At 37.9% G+C, this 26,131-nt stretch overlaps 1 protein-coding gene across 2 annotated transcripts in view; it reads left to right on the top strand.

Annotated features, from left to right (window-relative positions):
- The window catches only part of LOC139140160 (condensin-2 complex subunit D3-L-like), a 41,282-nt gene extending 15,440 nt beyond the window's left edge, over nt 1–25,842 (top strand). For both annotated transcript variants that reach the window (XM_070709221.1, XM_070709220.1), the window contains exons 17-34: nt 306–408; nt 716–982; nt 1,920–2,084; nt 2,760–2,838; nt 5,670–5,928; nt 7,500–7,608; nt 8,303–8,387; nt 9,546–9,650; nt 13,203–13,357; nt 13,763–13,852; nt 16,808–16,978; nt 18,097–18,181; nt 19,157–19,299; nt 20,887–20,993; nt 21,832–22,117; nt 22,497–22,671; nt 24,011–24,116; nt 24,789–25,842. In XM_070709221.1, coding sequence (XP_070565322.1) covers nt 306–408; nt 716–982; nt 1,920–2,084; nt 2,760–2,838; nt 5,670–5,928; nt 7,500–7,608; nt 8,303–8,387; nt 9,546–9,650; nt 13,203–13,357; nt 13,763–13,852; nt 16,808–16,978; nt 18,097–18,181; nt 19,157–19,299; nt 20,887–20,993; nt 21,832–22,117; nt 22,497–22,671; nt 24,011–24,116; nt 24,789–24,990 — 2,692 coding nt within the window. In that variant the 3' untranslated portion in view covers nt 24,991–25,842. The remainder of the gene's footprint in view (nt 1–305; nt 409–715; nt 983–1,919; nt 2,085–2,759; nt 2,839–5,669; nt 5,929–7,499; nt 7,609–8,302; nt 8,388–9,545; nt 9,651–13,202; nt 13,358–13,762; nt 13,853–16,807; nt 16,979–18,096; nt 18,182–19,156; nt 19,300–20,886; nt 20,994–21,831; nt 22,118–22,496; nt 22,672–24,010; nt 24,117–24,788) is intronic.
- The last annotated feature ends 289 nt before the right edge of the window (nt 25,843–26,131 follow it).

Below are 26,131 nucleotides of genomic sequence, written 5' to 3'. Positions count from 1 at the left end.
GACTATAATCAGCAGTGAGAGGACATTAAATGATGACTATTAAATTACATGTGATAATCCTTTCATTTTAAAATGATTTAATGTTTTACTTTTGACAATTTCAACCTCATGGAAAGGTCAATTATGTCAAATGGGAAGTTTAAATAGCTATCCTGTTATGGTAGCATATGTGTGAATCATAATGTAGAAACTTTATGCAGTGAAACTTTGCTGTCTGTCCTATGAAATTATTTCAAAACACAAACTATTTTTATATCATCAGAAAAACCAACTTTTTCTCATTTTTGTTGTACATTTCAATATAGATGCTTTGTACAGAAGGCGTGTCGGAATTGGGCAAAGCAGGGTAAACTGAAACCAAGATTGATGAATTCTCTCATCACCCATGTCAACACAGATCATGGACCTGTAAGTGGAAAACTAACAACTGGTTTTATGGTAGTGCCTATCTCTAAACTGAAACTTGTGAAAGTTTTAATCTTTTGCCGAAACTTTCCTCAAAGAAACATTTAACCATTTGCTTTCAAAATCAAGAAAAAACATCAGAAGTCATGGTGCCGAGTTTGCACAAGAGAAACAAATTTCTGAGACTTAACCAATATTTGAAATCCAAACTGGCAGCCATCCATTTATCCTAAAATTCTGGACTAAATGTTTGATTTTCTTCTGAAAACACCTAGGAAAAATCTCAAAAGAATGATGTAATGTTTTTCAGGGGGCTTGGATTCTGCTGTCAATGTTCGCCAAACACTGTCCCACGATAGATCAGTCATTCATCCATCAATGCTGGGAAGACTTCAAGTCCGGCAGTGCCACCATCACATCCACCACACTGGTGCACGTGGTCAGTGTCATCGGCTCAACCGCCAAACACCTTGAGAAGGACATCGTTGAGAAGTTCATCCGAGATTTCAGAAACCTACTGCGAAAGTTCACTGCATTGCCTGACGTGATCCAAGCTGTTTCAGATGCCCTCTGCCAGGTGTGTTTTCAATATGTTGTGTGCTACAGATTGGTGATGACCCTCTTTCACCATTACGATTTCTTCCCCATGGAGATGTTAGTTATGGCGTTTCATTTTATTAATGCTTGACTCATATCAGTGAGGCCCGTTATTATTCATTTTCCTTAAAAGATACTTGAGGAGACAAAATTAGCTGTCAACGGAGGCAGTTTCAGCACTTTCTCCATCAGCTTTAAGTTGCTAAAATATCACAGGGGGTGGCCTCCTAGTCAATACAGCTCTGAACTGTTTTGCTCATATCAAAGTAACGTGGTCAAAACATGAAGATGCATGAAGTCAGGGAATTACCTGTTTTCACAAATTACACAATTTATCTAAACCTCTGCAAATGAGTGCACTGCAATAAAGCTGATAAAAAGCTGTAACAATACCATGCATGAATTTTTGTTCTTCAAGCCTAATAATCTTTTCAAGGCTGCAGCCCATTTCTCAAAGAGAACTTAAGAAATGTTGCCATGTATAATAAAAAGTATAACTTTTGAAGTAAGATTTGCCATGGTTACAGATTTATCCTTTTTTCAAATTCAAAGCCCTCAGTACAGGTCTAACTTTATATAAGAAATAGGCAATTTTCATGACCCCAGCATGACCTTAAATCTTGTTATGCTGGTTTGTGCAGTACTCTCAATTTGACATTTTTCTCAGAAAAATAGAGTTTTTAGATTGACCATATGGAACAGCGGCAATTTGGTACAGAAAACATTAATTATGTTTTGCTATCAACAGTACAGCGTTCAATCAAACCATTGGATTCATACCAACAAAAATGCCAGGATGTAAGGTCATTGGGGTTGATGAAAATGACCAATTTGGTCAAACTAAAGGTTTAGTGGCTGAAAGTTGAATCTTTATAACTTCTGGTTGCTATAACGTTGTGGATGATTTTACTCCACAGCTGTGCAGCACTCTGGAGGATGACAATCTGACCAAAAGTTGGTGCATGGAGTTGATGTCAGAGTGTGATAAGTACCTGTCAGGTGTTCTTCTCTCAGAGAACCCTGACAAGATAGATGAAGACAAACTCACCTGTTACTTGTTCACCTTGGGAGTCATCATACAGGTAAACCATAGGGTCAAGTTTATCAATTGTTTCAGCAAGATAATGCATACCTCATCATAGCATGGTTCTTTGTGTGGACAATAAGAGCCAGTGTTTTAACTTGACAAATAAGTTCAACAATCTGTGAAAAACATCCATTGAGATTTTATCCTAAGTAATATGTTCCAGCTGTGAAATCCTTTGTCACTTTGGGGGACTTATAGATTGGACTCTGTGCATGCATCTGTCTGTCCATCCACACATGCTATCTCAGACATACAAAGGTTAATTTCTTTCAAACTGGCACAAGGATAATACACAATAGTACATGTATACATATGCATATCAATTTGTTTCATGATATGATACAATATGTCCCATGATTTGGTATTAGAAGTTCAGGGATTGAATGGCCGGGGAAAGAGCTTGTAATTCTACAATGTTTCAAGGAGGGAAACAATCCAAAGATCCATGTACATGTACTGTACAGTGTGCCCTCTAACAAACGTGTTTTCTTTGTCCTGCAGCATAGTGGATAGCTTTTATGCAGCACTACCAACATATTCTGCAGAGCAACCAGAATTATTTTCTTTCAAAACATAATACCAGAAACTAATTAACATGTTGAAAACCACTTATATGAATGATGTGATTGCATAGTAGATGAGTGGTTGTCTTTTCTTGATCTTCCTCCAGCTGGCACCGGACAAAGTACCCAAACGTATGAAAACTTTGGTGTTGTCAATCCTTGCTGGTCCCAAGATAGCTGCACACTGTAAGTTATAGCTCTAAATTTCTTTGGACTTACATATCATAACATTCATTTTCAATCAGAACCTAAGAAAAAAATAAACGGGGGAGTTCTCCCACTTAGGCCAAAATAAAAAATATGTGCTGTTCCGATTACCCGACCTACCCCAATTTTATCCCGCCGACCCTAGACTTTTTAGAGCTTTGTAAACCCGGAAGTAAAAATAATGAGATGAAAAATCGTGAAACGCATGAAACTAATTTTAGTTCGATTTTGATACTTTTTGATCTACTTCAATAAAATGCTTTTGAAACAATACCACGCGTAAATTTCCGTACGCTGATTTTGCATATGAAAGCCTATCAGCCAGTTGAGAGTTACGTTCACAAAAGTTCATTGCCCTAGCCCGATAAGGTTTCTGTGTCACATCATCTCTGCACGATCGAGAAAAGGAGACAACTGAAGGTTTTGTGCATCATATGAATGTCCATAACACTGAAAATAATTCTGATAGCAAAATTGACACGAAAAATTGGACTTAATATTGGACTTTACTGTTACAGAAACGTGTTCAGTGCAGACTGCACAAGCATTGAAGCAAGCTGTGGTGTCAATGGGCACATGGGCCCGGTTTTTGAATTCAGTGAACAGACACTGACTCATTTTTCGGAGCAAATAAACCCTAAAATTAACTGTCGGTGACAACCAACCTTTCTGTTTGTTATTTTCCCCATTCTAAAATGACTGAAAAAAAGCAACTGGAGCAAATCTGACATCGAGAAAAACTCGACTCCGCATTCAATTCAAAACAAGGGATCTGACCCTCTAAGTTGTTTGTTTTACCTCTACTGAGTCTGCGCACAAAACTACAAGACCAGCTAGGTCACTAGAAAAATACAGCTCACTGGTTTGCAAAGGGCAATGTTGATCCAAACTTACAGTAGTGAGAGGATGATATACGCACAGTAAAAACGTGACAAACAAGCACATTATTTTTTTCAGAAGCTACAAAACATTCTTTTATAACTACAATAGATTTTTTTCTTGGTTTGTGTAGTGCAGACAGTTCAGTAAAAAATGAAAAAATCCCTTGGAGGTACAGTGGGAATGGCTGGCTGTTGTTAATTTTTATGTTTGAATGTACATTAAGCCCTATGAAAGCAAACTTACAGAATATGTGCAAACAAACATACAGAATATTTAAGCATGAGGGAATATGCTACAATTTTTAGGGATATTAAAGCTTATGAATATTAATGAGCCGTCCGCCACTCTTGGAAGCCCTATACATTCACAACAGTGATACCGAAATTTGTTGACTTTTGAAAAAATCTTATAGAGGATGGTGTTTGGAGCCAGCAGCTTGGATTGTGTAAGCAAGTGATTTATGGCTTGTAGTATGTATATCACAAGTGACATCACTGCAACATTAAAACTTACATAAGATGTCCTTAAATGTTTCAATTAAATCCCCCCAAAATTTTAAAATCCCCCTCAAAAATTCCAGGAGAGGGGGACCAATCCCCCTGGTATAGTATCCTAGATGAAACACTGCATTGATGACAGTAAATATTGTGTTGTGTCATTTCTTACAAGTCAGACTTACCTGTGGATAAACAGTTCACTTTCCTGTCAAAGAATTGTAATTCAGCCATATCAATTTCTGTGGCAGTCTAATAAACCACACACTTCAATAGGCCAAACCCGGAATTCGAATTGACCACGGTACAAACAAAGCCATGTGCATGATGTGCGCAAACGCCCTTAGACGTACCTGTATTTCCATACGCGTTAGTACACATGTGGGCTTGTTTGTACCGGCACCACGTGATTATTTGGGCGTACTGAGTCTGTAGAACGCATAGCGTCCTTTTTATTCCGGAGTAGAACCATTCTACTGATGGATATTTTATTTTAATAAATTGGTATTCAATTTGAGTGCATTTCATGAGGAAATTGTTCACTGGTAGTTTGTTTGAAAGCGTACAAAATGCACATTGAGAAATAAAAAAAAAATGAAAAAAAAATTCCCTACCTACCTACCCTATTTTTGAAAACCATGTAATCGGAACAGCACAATTTTTTTTTTTTTGGCCATACCATACCTTGTCACTGTCATGACATTTACAAATATGAATGGTAAGTTCTTAATTAATACAGTGAACAACAATGTATTTTTTCATGAATTTTGTTTGATACGAGATACTATTTATTTTGTTTGACATGTTGAAAGATAATGAATGGGGGTGACCATGCATATATTCGACCCTGGTTTTAGACACGGTAAATGAAACCAGCTCAAAAATTAATTAATGGTCATGACCAATAATTCATTTTCGCGATGGTTTCATGTATCGTGTCTAAATCTGGGGTCAAATACATGTATGAGCACCCATTCATTCAGTATAATTCAACATTTCAAACAATATAAATTGTATCTCGCATTATATGAAATTCATAAAAAATGGCCGACTTTGTCCCTTTAATAATACAAGTCAATTAAAATTAAGCCTTAGCTTCTTTACAAGAGTAATTTAACCTTTTCACCACCATGGCTTGGCCCAAACCTATTGTAATCAGTGATGATTGTGGACCAGTTTACAGGAACTTGGGGGTGAACAGGTGAATTTCAAACTTTCCTCAATGATACATGATTCACTTTCCTCCATATATTTTGGAAAGTCCACACCTTACCAAGTTCTCCTTAGTTAACAGCAGATATGATAAAGGCGATATTGTGAAATTGCAGGCATGTGTGCAGAAATTTATTTCTGAACTGTATTCATGTGACAACCTCATCAACTGTGGCAGTGGTTGTTTGAAAGATGACGCAGGCTTTCTTGATTTTTTTTCAGTGAAAAGTTCACAACAAACTCAGTCATCGCAGCAATCACAAGGTACAGGCTGTACACAGATTCCCCTCAGTCAGTTACACAACTCCAACCTGTCTGACCGAGTGCAAGCCTTTGCCCTGATCACTCTCGGAAAGTTGTGTCTGGTGGATGACAGCCTCGCTCCTCAGGCCATCGCACCATTGGCTAAAGAGCTAGAAGAATCTACATCAGCCGCGATACGTAATAACGCGGTCGTCATCATGTCAGACCTCTGTGTCAGGTTAGTCACCAAAATATGACATTTGACCTCTGTTAGGTAGGTCAATTTCCTGTCTGACCTGCGAGTAACTTATAAAGTAAGTCAATATCATTTGTGACCAGCATTTTGGTAGGTCAATATCCTGTCTGACCTGTATATCGGGTAAGTAAGTCAGTACAATGTGTGGCCTGCTGCAGATAGGTCAATATCCTGGCCGACTTATTTTCCAGGTAAGTCAATATTGCATTTTTAACCAGGCCGAAGCAAGTCAATACCCTTCCTGACTTGCATGTCAGGCATATCAAAATTATCTGTAACCTGCATTAGGACTCGGGTACAGTAGATTATTGTCTTGTGCGTTAGGTTGGTCCATATTTAATTGTAATCTGCATGGGGAGTCACCAATATCCTCTGCAACTTGTTTGCTACAAAAAGTACATCAGCATTGTTGGTGATGCAGAACAGGTCAATGTCCTGTCTGACATTAGTGTCACCTATGATTGAGTGAAATTTTGTGGTAAAGTGTTCATTAGGTCAGTGTCCCATGTCAGGTACCAGGTCAGCACCCTGACTTCACACAAAGATCTGTGCCTATTCAGATGTGTGCCTAAGGTTAGCATCCTGTGTAGAAATCATTCATCAGTATCTCACATGACCTGAGTACAGATGTGGGTATGAGAAAGATCAGTATGTTTTTACATAATGTAAAGTGGGTCAACATCTCAGGTCACTCATGAATCTGAAACAAGCTGAGGTCCTCTTATAGTGAGAGCATCAAACCCATGACCTCTTGAATAGCATACAAAATAACTTAATGTGATGTAAGCACTTTACCAGCCCCACCCCATCCTGATAGTGATAAAACTTTGGGTACTTAATTTATACACTTTTCAGTTTTGTGTCTTTGCTGTGTATGTCTAAGATGTATAACTACAGTAGTAATGCAAAACACAAATGAAAATATTTGTGGTTGGTTATCTTCATTGCTTTAACTTTCTGAAGCCTACCTGTCTGCAATCATGTATTTTAGTTTATGGTATGTTTTTGGCCTGAACTTGTCGACAAATTTATTTTAAAAAATCATTAGTAAAAATCATTTTCTGTTGAGATACTAGTACACATAGCAAAATTGAAAATAAAGTCATGGTTGGATTGAGAATTTTATTTTTTATTTCCTGTGTCAGCCATCTTGTTTGGACATGATGCAAGCATAGACACTCAAAATAACTGAGTTTCTTTGCTTTGGCTTGATTTTACTTTTCATGGTGTTATGCATTATTATATCATGCCAGTATATTGATCACGTTATAAACCTATCTGATTGGTCAAGATGTGAAAATAACCATGTTATATTTGTAATTTAGCATGGTTGGAATGGGCATAAGCTCTCCACTACTGAAAAATTTCTATTTTGATGTTTCACACCAAAATTTCAATATATTGTAATGATATAATGGCAATAAACCCTTAGCAACAGGTATACGACTCAGTAATATGTTATGAACTGGTCAAACTTGCGGTATACCTGTCGCTGGGGTGGTTTATTGCATAAATGTATAATTATAGATTTACTGTTACATCAATAAATGCAGGTACCCTGGTCTGGTAGATCGGTACATCCCTAACGTCACAGCCTGCGTGAAGGATGAGTCAGCAATGGTTAGGAAACAAACCCTGACAGTCATCACACGTCTTCTACAGGTCAGTACATAGTTTCCATGAATAGAACACATCATAACTGAACGACACGCAGGAATGATATCGTCCTATTGGAACCTGATTTTCTTGATCTTTGCAGAGATTACCAGTAGAGGTGTGACTGCCTCAACGGGGAGGAGTCAAAATTCCTTTGTTTTTATCAGCTCTGGTTGAGGGTTTTGCTAATATATCTTATAAACTAGCCTGTGTCACAATCCAGTGTTTTTCCCACTGAAGGAAAGCTGTGAATGTTAAGCTTGCTGTCTCAGAGATGGGAAACAGCAAAATGGCTACTATCCCTGTGTGAACTCTATAGGGAAAAATTAAAAGTTCAATTTTCACAAAATAGGTATTGGAAACTCCATTTCTTCAATAAGATTTGGTAGATCAAAAGTTTGAGAGTCACAATATCTGTCTGCAACGTGCATTCTACATTAATGCAGTGAGTTTTCTACAGTGTACAGAGTTCTGCCAAGGCTTGTATTCCCATAATTGTTTGAACAGAAAAATTATGCATGTTTTATGAAACTCGCATTGTTAATTCCCATAAAATTACAAAATCTCCTTGTAAAGGACCATGTAGCTCTAAATATAGCCAGGCATTTGTCTTCGCACCACTGAAAAGCCAAAGTGACCTTTGTATGGCATAGAAGCCATATTAAATGTTCATGTTGTTTTCTACTTTTTGAATTCACAGGAGGAGTACATCAAATGGAAAGGTGTTCTCTTCTTTAGATTTATCTCAGCTCTAGTTGATGATGTTGAAGATATACGACAACTTGGTGAGTCATTCAAGCAGGATTATAACAGCAAATGTACTTTCATTGAAATGAGGGTTGAAAGAATTATATTCAAAACCTTTGGCTCGCAGGCATAGTATCCAAAAAAGTTATACTAGCTCAGTCTCAGTGTCTACAAGCCCACTAGTCAATACCAGCCCAATTATTCAGAAATCTGTTGGGACAGTAGAAGCAAAAACCTACCTGCCCAACCATAATAATACTCTACCGGATTTGCTCACCCCTGTCAACTATATGGTGTTTTAGACATATATGTTCACCCTTTGATGCAACAAAATTTTTTTTTAACTTTTACTGTAATTAAGCACAAGGTAAATGGAATGTAAGAAGATCATTACTGAATCCTCAATAATCATCTAAAACCAACATACTTTTGGCTACACAATTCATACTTGACATATCTGAAACACCTCCAGCTAGTTTGTCTGATGAAGTCTAGTATTAGACAAAGACACAGCACTCATATCAAAATAATATGTATTATTATACATCTACCATCGAGAACAATAGAATTTTGCCAGTGCTAAAAAAGCCGTACGGAACGCCCGTTCCGTAACACGTACTGTTCCAGGCGCCCCATCCCCTACGGCTGTATCCGCACGTTCACTATTGAACGGTTTCAAGGGACCCATTGGACGAGTGCCAGAACATGTCTCGCACGCGCTCTGTACGTACGTGTGCAGTGCATTCACTCCAAAACTTGCTGAAGCGCGTCCGAGATAGCGTTCCACACTGGCGCAATAAAATCAGATGAAAAATTGTTGACATTGCACGAAAACGGTCACTACTCTGACAATTTGATGCCCTAGTCAGGAATTTAATATGTATAATAATAAAGTTATCACAAAAATACCGCAAAGGATGCACTCGGACATTGGCGCTGCGCATCGCCCTCCGCTTCGCGTTGGGTGATACGCTGCGCCAATGTCCTCGTACATCCTTTGTGGTATTTTCGTAATAACCTCATACTACAACTGTGGCTGTCCCTCACCATAATCCATTTTACATTTCTCTTGAGCTGTCCTTAGCTTTTACAAAGAGGAGCTGTGGGTATCATTAGATATTTGCAATGTGTGTCTGTCAAGAACTTCAAGAACTGTTACACCTATTTACTCTTTCATGTGGTTTTCTCTCCATCAGCTGAATTCAGCCTGAGCTCTCTGTTTGGAAAGAGACACCCTCTGATGTTCTTCAATCACTTTGTGGAATGTGTCTTCCATTTCAATGATTTCAACAGCCACAAAGGTGAGTGACTAATTTGTTAGGTTTTACCCAGATGTTTACTCAGCTGTGCTATCTCTGTTTCTCATGTTATGTACAGCGTTCGCGCTAACGTTCGCCACAGTCGCAAATTGCGAACAAATGTCCGATGTGGCGACAAAAAATTGCTACGCTTTCGCCACGCGTGGCGAAAGCTCGTGACCGGGTGTCATGTTGGGATCATTGACCCTAGACGTCTTCGAAAGTCACGTCCGTCCTGCGATCCCAGACCGACCAAGGACCAAGAATTTCGACATGTGGGTGTTCATTGTGATCGATCCAAAATATGTACTGGATTATTTATGTAGCCAACTATTCTAACAACTAGTCGTTTTTCTAAATAAGTGTACGTTATTTTCCGCAATCCAAATTTTCCAGCATGAACGCTGCAAGCATCGTGCGAAACATTTGACCACGTACGTCGCGTCATGGTGCAAGCATGAAGGGTAATTTGAGTTCACGCCGGCCAGCATAGCAGCCACAACGTATTCCAAACAGCGTGCACCATCGTTAATCACGCCGGTTCTGTCACTTTGAACGTATCAAAATAACCCTTAGATCGGTCAGATTGTCAAAATATTCAGTCATTTAAATATCTAGCCTTTGGAAAAAAATAATTCGTTGCTCTGTCGTACGTCAACCGATGATCGACAGCAGAGTTCCTGAGCATGCAACTGACAGACTGAAGTGATGGCGTTGTAGTTTGACCAGAGCTAAAATGAGCATGCGCGAAAAAGTTTCAAGATCCCCAGTTTGTATACTCCGTTCCATGTACTGTTTGGGTAGTTTCGAGACACCCAAACAATGCAAATACGTTACGAATGCAGGGTACGATGCGGCTTGCGGGCGGCGACAAAATAGTTTATTGATTGTTCTCAGCTGGGAAAGAAACTAAGTTTAAAATAGCGTCTAATTTAAAAAAAAAAAAAAAAAATAAGCAAACCACCGAGAAGAGAACAAAGACAGACGAACCACGGTCTAGACCATGGTTGAACAAATTACAGCAAGGTTTTTGTCTGTGCATGGAAGTATAAAATGTGAGACTGCAGATGAGTCAGTTGATCCTAGATTTGTCGTATTGACGAACTGCTCTTTTGATTTTTCACTGAGTTTGCCAATTTAATTAATTTTCAAAACCTTAGCAATTTTTTAATACCAATTGTTTTCTTTGATACTTTATGGACAATGCTTTGCATAGTCAGGCAATCACTGTAATTTTATCCAGATCACCAAATATTGGTATATACAGCAGTTTTTAAATCATATAAAAAGAAAAGAGAGGAACAGTCATGGCCAATGATTAGACTTTGATGATTTTTTTCATGACATGTTGTGCAAGTTGTTCCAAGAACTCTCTTTGTTGTTTGTGCCATAATAAAAGTTAAAAATAAACAGAAGTTTGTTTGTCCCTGTCTATAATGAGAGGGGTCAATTTATTCACCAGCACTCACGAAATATAGATCTGAACGGAGTTAAGACCAATTTTTGTTTAATACATATTTTTAGTCGCCACGGACACCGTCCGGGGGGACTTATAGGTTTGGTCATGTCCGTGCGTGCGTCCGTGCGTGCGTCCGTGCGTCCGTCCGTCCGTTCACGCAGATATCTCAGAGATGCCTGAAGCGATTTCATTCAAACTTGGTACAAGGATTACTTCATATGTCATACAGATGCATGTCGATTTGTTTTGTGATACGATCCAATATGGCTGCCAGGCGGCCATTTTATTACGATTTTTTCATGTACAGAGCCATAATTTAGGCATGTTTCAACTGATTTTATTCAAAGTTGGTACAAGGACATCAACCTATGTCATAGATATGCACATCAATTTGTTTGTGATACGATCCAATATGGCCGCCGTGCGGCCATTTCGTTACGATTTTTCATGTACAGAGCCATAACTCAGGCATATGTCAACCAATTTTATTCAAACTTGGTACAAGGACCTCAACCTATGTCATACACATGCACATTGACTTGTTTTGTGATACAATCCAATATGGCTGCCATGTGGCCATTTTATTACGTTTTTTCATGTCCAGAACCATAACTCAGACAGGTATCAAGCAAATTTATTCAAAGTTGGTACAAGGAGATCCAATGTCATACATATGCATGTAAATTTGTTTTGTGATACGATCCAATATGGCTGCTGTGCGGCCATTTTGTTATGATTTTTTCATGTACAAAGCCATAACTCTGGCATATTTCAACCGATTTTAATCAAAGTTGGTACAAGGACATTGACCTATGTCATACATATGCACATTGATTTGTTTTGTGATTCGATCCAATATGGCCACCATGTGACCATTTTATTACAATATTTTCATGTCCTGAACTACAACTCAGACATGTATCAAGCGAATTTATTCAAAAGTATTTTTATCACAGACCTAATGAAGAGGACTCTATCCTCTCTGAGGACCTGTAATCAAAGCACCCATTAACAAGTGGGGACTGTGTCATCAATGATGACTTGTTTAATTGAAGGACTGACAACTTTCACAAAGGACCTGGAGTTTTACTGTGCTCCTTGTCCTTATTATCTGCTGCTACAAAATTAGCAGAAAATGTGCTCAGCAGTTTATCTGTTGAGGAATCCTTAAAGTATGTACAACAGCCCTGGCCCAACATGTGGATAATAACGTATAAACGTTATTGAAAATAGGGTTTGTGCAATTTGTATGTGAAATTGATTTGTTGGGTGTGGCTATAATAAAAATTGCTTGTGGCTAAAAAAATTTTGATCATTTTAGCCACACTAACAGACTGTGGCTACAATGAAAAAATTCCTAGCGCCAACACTGATATGTATCTTATGTTTCTTGCAGAAACATAACATCTGCATGTGAATTCATGTTATGGATCACTTGATATGTTCAATAATTGTTCTCAAAAATGTTCCTCAGGTTTGTTTCTTTCAGTGGCAGCCATTTTACTTTATGGCGGCCATGTTGGAATTCCCCCGAAAAAGGCGGAGTTGGCCATTTTCATTCCAAAAAAAGGAAAAAAAAAGGGAATTCGCATTAATTCATCATTTTTGAATGTATCGAAGGGAATATTTTGTTTTTTGTCTTAAGCTTAAGTACTGTTGACTTAACTTGACCAGACAGTGACAGATGCACCTGGCAGGAAAATGGATTCTGTAGTCCTGTCGTTCTGTATTGTACCTGATACTTAGTGATAGAGGTTTACCTTTGCAATGAAAAAGAAAACCAATAGAGCATTACCGACATTTGACGGTGAAAAGTATTAACCATTTGAGTGCTGTAATTTTTCCTCCCAAAATTTCAGTGCAATATTGTACCATTTCTTATGAATTTTTCTGTATTTTTTATAATTTGGAGCAAATGGACATAACATTTCATTTGCTACAATTTTTCATCAAAATTTTGGCAAAAATCTGAAAAAAATTAACTGGCGTATATTCTGTCAAGGCGACAGAGATTGACTTTGGCATTCAAAAGGTTAAATATACACTAAGGATTATTTGTATCAAGTTCTGTTCTTCATTTCCTTTGCCTGTTACAGTGTATAATAAGTTTTCTCAGACTGACAGAGAGAGGAAGCTGTTCTCTTTGAAGGGCAAACAGAACTTTGCCAAGAGAATGAAGATGTACAAGTTTATGCTAGAAAACATGAATGATGATCAAAGATTTAACCTTACAGCAAAGTTGTGTAAAGAGGTGAGGATTAATTGAAATGGTACCCCTATCTCTCTCTCTGTCTCTCTCTCTCTCTCTCTCTCTCTCTCTCTCTCTCTCTCTCTCTCTCTCTCTCTCATTCGCTTGCACATTATGTATTTGTAGCAAAAATATTTGTATGTTAATGTCAGTGGACTTTGAACCAAGTACCTAATGGTTAACATGTTTGTATGCATCAATTAACCAGCAAATAAAGCATTCACCAAGCAAAAATTCCACAATACATAAATTTGTGTATTTATTTTGCAAAAAAATTATCAATATATCACACTGACCAAAACCTTAGATATATAAACACCTCACTTGTTATACTTGTTATGCTATGTTATACTTGTAATACTGTGATAACACGACAGGTACGTGTATTTACCATACCATCTCGTGCAGATCCTGAGTGGTGTTGCAGACAATGTGATGGCGTATGATGAAGATTCTCAGGACCTGCTCAGAGATGCTCTGGCTGTACTTTCTTGCAAGGTAGGTTGCCCTCGCTGTGTTGCACTGTACACTTCAGGAACAAGACAAAGACTACAATTTCTGCCATGTCTAGATATTGTATGGATGGTCAGCCTTTTTTCTAATGATGTACAGCCAAGTGAATAGTGTCATGCCAACGTGCAAGGAAGGTAGAGAGAGATCCTGTCACAGATAGTCCTTACAAAGTCAGAGTTACACAAATCAATAATTGGTATAAGCAACCTGAGTGTATAGACTTAACACTTTCAAATGGTGGTCTATCTGTCAACTATCTCTGTGCATATCTACAATTAGCTTTGGTCGGTGAATAAATTGTTTTGTATCCCCAAAGACCAGCGTATTGTCAAGGTAAACCCAGTGGTGCAGTCTTCACTGGCTCATTGACATTTGTTATCAATGTCATGCAAGTTTATTACTACTTAACACTTTTGTCTTTCTGGTTTAATGGCTAAGTCGCTGCACATATAATAATTAGTGGTCTCAGACTTCAGACTGATGTCTTTGTTTAACATAAGATAAAATGATAAGCTTTTAAGGAATGAGATGTCCACCAACTTTCTTCCAACAGCAGGGGTCGAAAATTCTCGCCGCCCGACGCCCGTGACAAGTGAATTTTGAGTCCGGGCAAGTGAAAACAACATTCTCCCAGCCCGACGGACAAGTGAATTTCAATGAGGCCACTGTACATACGCGCTGCCACTCTCTAGTTGTTTGAGTGTACCGCTTTCGATATGGCCGGCCGATAAAATAGCTCTGTTCTGCTTGGCTACAAAATGGCAAAATATTGACGTCTTTGCACGCTCTTATGTTTTTTTCTTCTATGAAATCATGTCATGGTGTCTCCTCAACAGAAAACTACAGCTTACAATAAATGTTGTAAGGTGTTGAAACAATTTACCCTCCTTCCTACAAAGTTACAATGTATTGAAACACTTTACTCTCCTTTCTACAAAGTTACAAATTCCCTGGTACGTGAAGCAAACATTGTTGCTGTTCGATACTGCAATCAGGGTCCCTCAGTCCCTCATGGACGGACCGTGCTACAATACATCATGGACGTAACGACCATGAATACACTGAGGCTTGGCTTTGCCTCTGTGAGTCCCGCGTACCGGTCGTCCTTTTTAGTCAAAGTTTTACCTACTTTGCTTGAATCAACATTTGGCCTGCAATTACTCAGTTTGATAGTAAAAACCATTATTTCAAAGGAAACTTTCACAAACAGAGTCAGAATACAAGGGAAAAGGAGAAAAACTTGAGGTTTTCTGAAAGGTCAAATCTGGGTCATCTTATGTGATGTCAGGAATGAAAACCCTTTAAGTACACAATTATGGTTCAAAAGAAACCACCTAGGGAGGTCTAATAGGTACAATCTTATGATAAAAGGTAATTTCTTGGTGCTTTCCAATTTAATGGCATTTAGCTTGACTGTCAGTTTAATTAAATTTATTAACAGTTATGGCAAAGGGAAATTGTCAACAGTAGTTGCAGTAAGCATATCCATTTCAAATCATCACATCAATATTTCTGCAGAGTCCTCCAGTTTAATGATGTAGTAGTGAACATCACTAGACATTTCTTGATGATATCAAAATATCAAATGAAAATGTTCCTGGGCTACAATGTTATCATTATCATTAAAACTATTATTACTCTTTAAAACATTTGGAAATGAATTGAACAATATCATTGTGTCTTGTTTTAAAGGATTTTGACCTGACCCTTTTTGTCTCAAGAAAAATACTGATGCTGAAGATGCTTTGAGCCTGCTTGATCACAACTATGAAACAACATTACAATACTTGTATCTACACTATCGCTATGCTACCAAATGCTTTCTTCTGCATGGAAAATTTGTATGTGTGTGGCTAACAAAACCACATAAGGAACTTGTAGTGTATATGTATGATAAGTTGTCATACTGTGAACACTGACTCAATGCTGCAGAAGTATTCTGTATCTGTGGTAATATACACTTCACATTGCTGATTTTTAGAATTGCCACCTAATTATTTCTTGTGGCAAGAGTTTACCACTAGAAATGAAAAAGTATTTCTTTAATGTAAAAACTATCATGAAGAACATACAAAACATCTTGATTTGTAAAATCAGGAACTCCTGAATGCCGAGAAAGCTGTTGCTGCACTTGAGATCATAAACTGTTTAAAAGTTGCTCAAAGTGGCCACAAGATTTTTGATTTGGCTAATGAGTTGGCTAATCATTTTGGTGACTTGGGGAACCCTGCAGTTTATGCACATACCACGTGGTAGCAGTAAACTAAATGATACTGAAGTTTCACATGGGCGACAATTTGACACAACACCGGTGGCCTATTATATACTTACCCTACGTGCACCTACCTGACTTGCCTATTTAACACAAGGTACCAGGTCATGATGACACACAATGACAATGTACCGGTGTTGTTTTATTGAAATACATTACATGTCCCCCCAAAATTTAATTTGTCCGGTCCCCATTAAGACCTACTATGGGCTACTGTGTCCCCATGCTAGCAAAAGCTGGCTGAAACACTGTGCATGTATACGTTACATAAGATATTATTTTTGATACACAGAATAAGGACACAAATTTATCAGTAAGTTACAGCTACTGTTTCTTTACAATGACATGAATAAAACAATACATATTTACTCCTTAAATCATCTGAAATTCAGGGCAAGTGAATTTTTCTTCCGGACAAGTGAAATTGAAAATTCACTTGCCCTGTGGCAAGTGAATTTTTAAAAAAATTTTCGAGCCCTGAACAGACTGTGTACAAATATCAGGGCTGGAAAGGTTGAGTTTCGAAATATATCGCAGACAATTAAAAAAATGTAGCAACATGTATAAAGAACACCTTTTCATAGCAACTGTCTCTCAGTAATTGCAGAACTGAGCAGGTTTCATTTCAGAGTCAATTTTAAAATGAGATTTTGTCTTTCCACACTAAGGAAATCAAGTTGAAGTCACTGAAGGCCAGATCAGGCGATGATATTGAAGATGAACCGATGGATATTGCTGGGGCTGCAGTCAAGAAAGTGAAGACGACCTTCATCACCCATGTAGTCAGGAAGAATGTCATTGAGAATATTGTACCAATCATTATCTCATTGAAACAAATGGTGAGTAGTGCTGACCCCCCTACCCCTTCCACCAAGTACATCTTGGTACAACTTCATTGCTTTCTGTTGTGTAGGTGTATCTGGATAACTATATACAGTGGTTTGGGGGTTGATATCATGGCCACTGATTAGGTACAGAGTAGATGTCCAGAAAAATCTACCTTTTAAGATTTCAGTGACTGCAATTGACATTTTGCATATCAGGTAATGGACAAGGTGAATGTCAAACACATATAACTACTCTGACGGTAGAATATGCCTTAAGGACAGATATTAAGACTCAAAAAACTTTTACGTAACAATACTGTTTTGGTCTCTCACTTGTGGGGGGTAATTTTTTTAAGCTCTCAAAATAAATAAACTTTTCACCAGCTTATTTTTGTGAAAATTGGAAATTCAATTTTTCCCGATACAGTTAAAACAGGGATGGTGACCATTTTGAATTTCAAATATCTGTAAATATTGGGTAATTTGTTTCTTTAAAATTTTTCTTGGTGACGCCCGATTTTTATACCTGACTTCAAAAGGGACTGACTTAAAGTATCCTTACGGAAAATGTCATTCTTTCTGAAATTAACACACAGTCACTGTGTCTGGTAACAGTTTTCTTTCTGGCCCTGTGCCAACATAGGTTCCCATTAAAGATGGCACCTAGACACCAGCAACAGTAACTTTCTGCACAGTGTCAATGGATATGAATATTCTTGACAACAGCATCATGCACGATGTGAAATGTTCTAAAGTTGCCCAGATTACAACAGGAATGCAGCTGATGTGCCTATTTTCAGTTTAAATTTTAGGTGTTTTCTTTGCCCATGCGAAAGCTTCCCATGTTAGCTGCAGTGAAATAGTAATTTTCACATACAATGTAATTGTTAGTATTGCTCAAAAAGGGAAATCCATTCTTACTCTCTAGATGACAGCTACCATCCATTGAAAACCAGACATATCCAAGGCAAAGTTTCAATTTTCGTATTGAAGTTTTGATTTGGTTGAAGATGAATGAACAGAAGCTTCAAGTTTCTTAGAAATATCTTGAATACAGACAGTCTGTGACTTCTATCGCAGAAATCTAAAAGCACCGGACAATCTTCACTGACGTTTCTTTTCTCCCACAGCTAGAGAAACACAGGTCACCCCTACTGAGAGATCTCATGCTCTATCTGGCTGCAGTCATGAAAGAGTTCAAGAATGAGGTCAAAGGTGAGTAAACTTTCAGGGTCATTGACCTCATGTATCCATTCAGCAGCCCCTCTTGGTATGTTTACTGTCTCTAGTTCCAAGAGTTGTGTAGTTTAAATGATTGGACGCAGATGTACTTTTCTAGGAATACTGTTTTTGATTTTGTTTTGGAATTTTTAGTTCACAAGTTAAACTACGAATGAAAACAGCAAACATGAGTTACCATTAGCAATTCATTTATTCCTCAAGTTGTTTTTTTCTCAGTAGTCACCTGTATCCTCTCTCAATTACAATGTAAGGTCATGTCATTCTGCTGGTCTCACATGTATCATGATCAACATAATTTAGAATTGGTACAAACATTGCAGTCTTTCCTCCTTTCCTTCAGTTTTGCAGTTTGTCAGAATTTAAGCAACAGATCCCACTAACTGTCCAGAACGCATCATTTTCAAGCATCATTTATACTGATCTGGGGGTGTTGTTTTGACTACGTCTGACCGCCTTCCAGACAATGTTTCAACATTCGCAGAGTTGATTACTTTGTAAATTACTGATATTACTGCCCAAACGATAATTACACTTGACAGTTTTAGCAACTCCTCAATTCAGACAGTATGTCCGGTATCCTTTGTAAAACTTCAAAAAGACCCCAAACACAGCTATTTTGGCCAGAGACGCAGAATATGAAATTGGCCTAAGATGGTGGGAGGATAACTTTGAATTACTGTGAATTTATTATTGATAAACTAAAACCCAGTCTCTGTGCACACACTGGAAAGCTTGTGTATGTTGAAGCGAAATGTGACATTCATAGCTTGGTGTGCATGTTGGTTAAAAAATTTGCTTCAACCTCAGCAACATCTACCCTTACACTGATCTTGGCGACCATCAAAGATTACATTTGATTGATGTGCTCCCCCTCCCCCCCCCACACACACACACACAGCGCTGCAAAAGACAGTGACACATTTGCTTTTTGGTTCATACCGTTTCCAGACATCCTTGCCGCAGACAGACAGCTTGCTATCGAGATAGAGTTTGACTTGAGGAAGTTTGAAGAAGAACAGAAGGAGAGAGAAAGGAAAGAAAAGGAGAAGAAAATGCCGAGACCAAGGCAGAGCATTATTTCATCAAGGATGGTAAGCAGCGATCTTGACGCATGGGGTTTGTCAACTGTTGCAGCCATCTGTTGTACTCTTTTGGTTTTTTTGGGGGGGTTTTTTTTTGGTGTTTCATGAAGATAAATATGTGACTGGGTCTGTGTTTGCACAAGCCTGTATGACTTATTGCGAGGGCACGAGTTATCGGAACACCAAATTAGGTAATTACCCAGCAACTTAGCTGAGCACTTTGCAATTTGACCTGGCATTTACCTAAACAAGAGTCTGTTTCATTGTCTGAAGACTGATAAGATATCCACCAAACTCAGCAGGCAGCTCCTACTGAGTAAACTGATATGCCACACTGGAACAACCCATTTTCAACTGGATCTAGTTCACGGGAAAATTGTGAAAAGGGGGAATAAATATTATGATGTAACACAATCTACTGAACTCATTTTGTGTCCTGGGCCTGAACCTGACAGGTTTTGCCTCTGTATGTTATTCGGAATTGAAACATGGCAGCATCCCTTGTAAATCTAGAGTTACAAAACTCGTCAAATTTACTACCTTCCATGAGCCCACCACCGACATTGATGGAACAGTCCATTTATCATATGATTGGATGGTTGCTCTGACAGTCAGTGTTTCTTCGATGTATGTAATTGTGATTAAAAAACTGGTAATAACATGCATACATACAAAAACAGGACACAAAATGACAGCGGACATCATGTTTTACACTTTACAACATTTTATTCCGGCCCTTCAAAACTCCCATCAACTACATGCAACTGCCAGTCAAAAATGTTTTTTGCAGTGCAGGCATATCAGTTTACTCAGTGGAGGAGCTGCCTGCTGAGGTGTGGTGGATATCTTATCAGTCTTCAGACCATAAAACAGACTCTTGTTTAGGTAAACGCCAGGTCATATAGCAAAGTACACAGCCAAGTTGCTGGGTAATTACCTAATTTAGTGTTCCAATAACTGGTGCGCCAAGTGTAAAGCCCCAGTAATGCTTCACCATTTTATATTTTGAATGTGAACCATAATTCCTTGTTCTTCTCCTCAAAGCATGTTGATATACACAGTCTTCAGCTTGTCAACTCAGCCTTTACGTGTGTAAACTGCATTGTTATTGTTGAAAAGTGACTTCTTGTCCGCACTGGAATTCAAATGTAAACAATAACCATGCATTTTACACATATAGACGCTAAGTTGACAAGCTAAATAGTGGGTGTTTCAACATTCTTTGGGGAGTAGAATTAGAAGTTGATATTGATTTATAAAATAAAAATAATGAAAAAATCATCGAAAGTTAACATTACTGGGGCTTTAATAACTTTAAAAACAGTACTTTCTAGTATCTAGAGATACTTGTGAAAAAAACCAGGTAGTTCTCTAATCAAGAATTATAGAATGCTTTATGATAGTTCAAGCCAAAGAGTTCAGGCCTGAAGAAAAAACAAAGGAAGTATTTATACAATAAAAAACAGTTGCAATGCAAAGCAAGTTACCATACTTATTATCAAAAGTCAGATCATCTGTCTCTATGATATTATTGCTACTGATACTGAGCTGTGCAAATTGTCAGTTCTAAAGTTGACATTCTGTATCTCATCACAGGCTTCTCCAAGAACTCCCAATGTTTGCACCCCACATGGTCGGAGTAAAGTCAACACACCAAACAGTGCACCAATACCACCTTTGTGCACCCCTGTCAACATGAGAAGGTAAGATCAGAATCCGGATACCATGATTTTAGAACCCTTTCAGAAGCCCTGTGTTTATGGTGGAAATCTATTGCCTGGTAGTGCTGTACTGGAAGTTGGACCAGTTAACAGGAAAATAGCCGTAAAAAAGTAACTTTTGCGCCATCCACAGTATCATGCAGTGATCAGCAAAGCAGAACCACCAGTGTGTTTGCCTTGGACCAGTGGATCTATTCCACAGGCCCACCAGACCAGCCTATCATTGGACTTGTATATCAAAAATGTTTTGTATGCTGGACTACCAAACAGGCTGCAGGACCACCAGATCTAGCCTGATAACTAGCCCTTGGTACCACCAACCACACAATCAATTTGGATCAATTATATTATTGATATGATCCGTTTTGCTTGACACCTATTTACTCCGTCAACGCTCTGTTACTGTTAAGGTTAAGACAAAAGGGAGATTAACGCGACTTGTTTGTTTTGATCAGTTCAGAAAATTAGTAAAGCAAAACAAATGAGAGAACATCAGGGCTTTTGTTGATTTTTGGTATTTTTTCCACTGTTGTTGAGATTTCCAAATGTCATCCGAAGCAGTGAGCTATCCTGGCATACTTCAAACCTGTAGTCTTCGTCATTTTACAGCTACCGTTCTGTCAACTATCACGTATGGTAAATAGGTGCCATTATTTGAGATACAGAAACTATAGAAAATTAATTTGATCACCCAAGAAACTCGAACAGAGTTTTTTTTACCTGACTTAGCTTTCTTCCCAGATTCCAAAAAAGAAGGTATTGGTATGTTGATCAAAATAATTCGATTTTGTTCTTTCTATGTATTTTCTGTATTTTATAGAACTTCAATTCTTGCTGCCTCTGCGAAAAAAGTGATTGAGGAGGTCACTAAACGCCGAAGTAGGTCTCTGTCAGACATCCATAATACCAGCCAACATAGATCAATATTGGAACCAACCCGAACACCACTGGCAGCCTCCGCCAAACCAACAAGACAGACGCCCTCTACCGCACCCCGCAGAAACATTGGTCCAGGACAAGACGCCCAACGCAGTAAATCTGTGAGCGATGCCATAGTTGAGAAGACCACACCGGTGAAAAGAGTGACCATACACCCTGATATCAGAGTGAGTGAGCTTTTCCGCAGTAAAGAATTTCAACTCCACTGTGAAATTACATAATTTTATCAAAGAGGAGTTTTTGGTCAGACTTGCGTAACTGAGAGTACATAGCTTTTTATCAGGCATGGGCATTAGTGAAGGTTGCTGGACATGGACAGTTATTGCATTAATCACTAGTAACCATGATAAGGGTATAAAGTACATGTACATTGGTAGAGACCCCTAGGAAAACCCTTTCAGCAAAGTTAACATCCTAAGTTACTGTGTCCACAATCTTCACTATTGCAGTGTCTCCAAGAAAAAAATGTACATTCTTAACAACGACTTGCTGACAAACAACTTTCTTTTCTGTTTGAAATTTAAAATTTCTTCTGTTCTCTTTCAGTCCCCAGCGATACAAATGAACAGCAACAGTGGCAAAGCCAACAGAGCAATCAGTACACCGGACAAGTCCATTGCTAATATTACATTCTACAACGACACCAGCAATACTGTCCCTCCGTCTCCAATACCCACCTCACTACCAATCAGACTGTGCAGTGATGCCAACCCTAGAGACTGTGAGTTCTCAACCTTTTTCAAGTCGATCTTTTTCTAGTCAAGTCGATCTGGTCATGTCAATCTGTGCCATTCTAAAATAATCTCTGTTATTATACATCTACCTCGAGAATAATATAATTTTTTGTGCGCCAAAAAAGCCGTACGGAATGCCTGTTCCGCAACATTTGCCGTTTCAAGTTGCCTCCCGCGTGGCTACATCTGGGTGTTCACATGTTGGACGGTTTCAAGGAACCCATTGGACGAGTGCCAGAATATCTCTCGCCCTGTACGTGTAGTACACAGGCTACATGTATGCAGAAGCTCGTCCAAGAAAGACAGCGTTCCACACTTGTGCTATAAATCGGAAGAAAAATTGTTGACATTGCACAAAAGCGGTCAATACTCTGGCAATTTGATGACTTAGTCATGAATGTAAGATGCATTATAATAAGATTATTACGAAAACATCGCAAAGGATGCACTCGGACATTTGTGCCACTTGTCGCCCGCAGCAAACCGGAGGGCGATACGCAGTGCCAATGTCCAAGTGCATCCTCTGTGGTAATTTCGTAATAACCTCATAATCCAACACAGTCATGAAATATGACAAAGTATAACTAGGGAAATCTCACAGCAATTGAGACATTACAACTTTACCTAGACAGACACTAATTTTATGTGGAACGAGAAACAAAACAAAAAAGTTTTGAGTAGAACAAACCCTAACAGCATTCATGACTTCCACTTAAAAGATCATCAACTGCAAATGTTGTCAGTTTTTTTACTGGTCTTGTTCCAAGTATCAAGTACAGCTTCTCAGTCTATTACTGCTGCATGATGAAAATACCCATTATTTGACCATCAACATGGAAGTCAGATATGCAATCTGCCTTGAAATTGATAGTGTCCACAAACAAAGTCAGGTCAGGACCAGGATTATTTTGTCAATAACAGCTATGTATGCCACCCATTTACATGCAGACTAAGCTTAATACGGGGTATTTCAACATCCTTCAGGGATCAGACCAAGGAATATTACTTGATGCACTGAAAAAATATTCTGATAATCCTGTTATGTGTCGCAGATGATTACAACTATGATAATCTTATTTTGCCAGAGGCTTTCAATGCCACACTGTAGATTGTAGATTAGAAACTTTCTGATGTGAAACAAAATGATATTGTTTTGTAATTTTTTTATGTTTGCTGCCTGATTATGTCTGTATAAAATTCACTTTTTACTCTCTTTTGTTTTTGAGCCTTATACTGACTGTTCTCATCAGAACAAATAATACAATTTCCTGAAAAACAAGTAAATAAGGATTGTTCTTTAACCAGAGATGTTTACTGTCTTCTCAGTCCCAGGTACGGCCAGTTTCCTTCCTCGGCTTGAATCAGATGAAGACAGTGGCCAAGGAGGTGGACAAAAGAGAGATTTAATCTGCATGTTCTCTCCAGAACATCCGTGAGTTTCATAAATTATCATTGTCAAAAATTTATAGAGCCTGCAAAAAAGATCAATAACAGTGAAGATAAAAAGAGTTGCCAACGAGACAAAGTCATCTTCTGGAGGCAATTCAGAAAATGGATTAGTTCTGATATCATCCTCTATTCAGAAGAATATTTTTCAGCATTTTACAGCATATTGATGACATTTCTTTGAACTTTGCTTCATTATGAAAAGGCATGATTATGATAAATATACAGAGAAAAAAAACCAGAGAAATGCTAGAAGACTCACATATGACATCATCAGATTTGTAAAATTACCAGTACCATGAGTCGTTGTAGAAACAGTGAAATAACAATTCTTGTGTTGATTATTATTATAGCCAGGTAACATGCATTATGTATTGTTTTGCTTTTTTATCCTATTGTTACTTCTGTCAAGAATTCAGTTTTACTACTGGTTTTGCCAATTAGCCAAGTCAGCAGTTCTTTTAAATCACATTCGAGGGATAAGTTTCGGAGAATTTTATTCATTTAATTATTAGTAATTTATCATTGATATCTACTTAACATTAATTCATTTGATCATACTTTTTATGTTTTAATTACCAATTTCCTTGTTTTTTCAACAACTTTAACGGAATAATTGAAAGTGAAATTTGTCTCTGTTTATGATTCACCTGTTTAGGATACCCAGGCCGAGAACTTGGAGAGTAACCCCAAAGGCATCCAAAGTTTTAACTGAATCCAACACAGCGACCTCTAGAGGCAGCCCAAGGCCAGGAACAAGCCGTGAGCCAGACAGTCCAATTGAAAAAAGGCAAACCAGGTCAAATCATGGAGGAAAATTGAAAAACACTCGATCAGGCAACAGGAATCAGAAAAGATAAATATTTCTTCTGTTGTCCTAACCAACGTATTTTGAAAAATGTATCAAACAATAATTTAAGCATGAAAAGTTACAAAAACAGGATCGGTAGAGAGGACCTTCTGTAAGATTTGTGTATTAATACTAAAATTACCAAAGAGAAAAATCTGGTTTTAAGCATATAACAATGAGTTGCATATGTTCATAGCACATTACGTGTCTAATAAAATATTCCATTGACTACTGTTTGATAGTACAAATCTTTCATATCATGCCTTTCTTTTCTGATTTGGTCAGTGTTGTTCTCCTGTTTGAGCTATAGCCATCAGGTGCTAGCCGTGGTCTTTGATTTTCAACCATAGTGTAGATGATTTCATGCTGTCTTGTCAATGTAGCTTTTGGCCTCTACCAGCCTTTTTACCCATTGAATGTTAACCTTGCATCAGAAAATGATAGCTTTCTTCAAAGATTTTGCACTTAAAACTTAGAAATGTGTCTGGTCATATCACTGTTTACAGGCAATATATCCACAGTGACGTGCAGTGAGTCGAATGTTAACTTCATTTTCTGAGAAAAGAAGTCTTACAAGAGGACCATTTCTCATATTGCCTTGAAGCTTGCGTTTTCACTCCAGATGCGTGCAGTAATTATGCAATCTTGTATTTTTGTGATCGTCTCTTATTACTGCCAATTTTTTAATGTGAGTTTGATTTGATAATTTGTCCTCTATATGAGTGTAAATTTCAGATCTCAGTGTGTGAGTGTACTCAAATGTTAGATCACAGTAGATTATGAGATACTTATCTTTACTGAACCTTACATTAGTTTTTTATTCATTTCTAAATAAATTATACCATATATATATACATTTAAATATATATATATATATATATATATATATATATATATATATATATATATATATATACCATATATATATACATTTAAATTTTGTTAACTTTACTCAAGAACTGTTCTCTCTCCCTCCCTCCTCCCCCCTCTCTCTCTCTCTCTCTCTCTCTCTCTCTCTCTCTCTCTCTCTCTCTCTCTCTCAGGCCTGTAATGACACTTCCTGGTCACATTTCAACCACAAAATATTCACTGATCATTTGCACTGTCAGCAAACTGAGCTAAACTTTTGTTATTTAAACTTAGTCATGTAG

This window comes from Ptychodera flava, chromosome 9 (assembly GCF_041260155.1).
Source record: "Ptychodera flava strain L36383 chromosome 9, AS_Pfla_20210202, whole genome shotgun sequence".
NCBI lineage: Eukaryota > Metazoa > Hemichordata > Enteropneusta > Ptychoderidae > Ptychodera > Ptychodera flava.
This window is presented reverse-complemented; position numbering and strand designations above follow the sequence as displayed.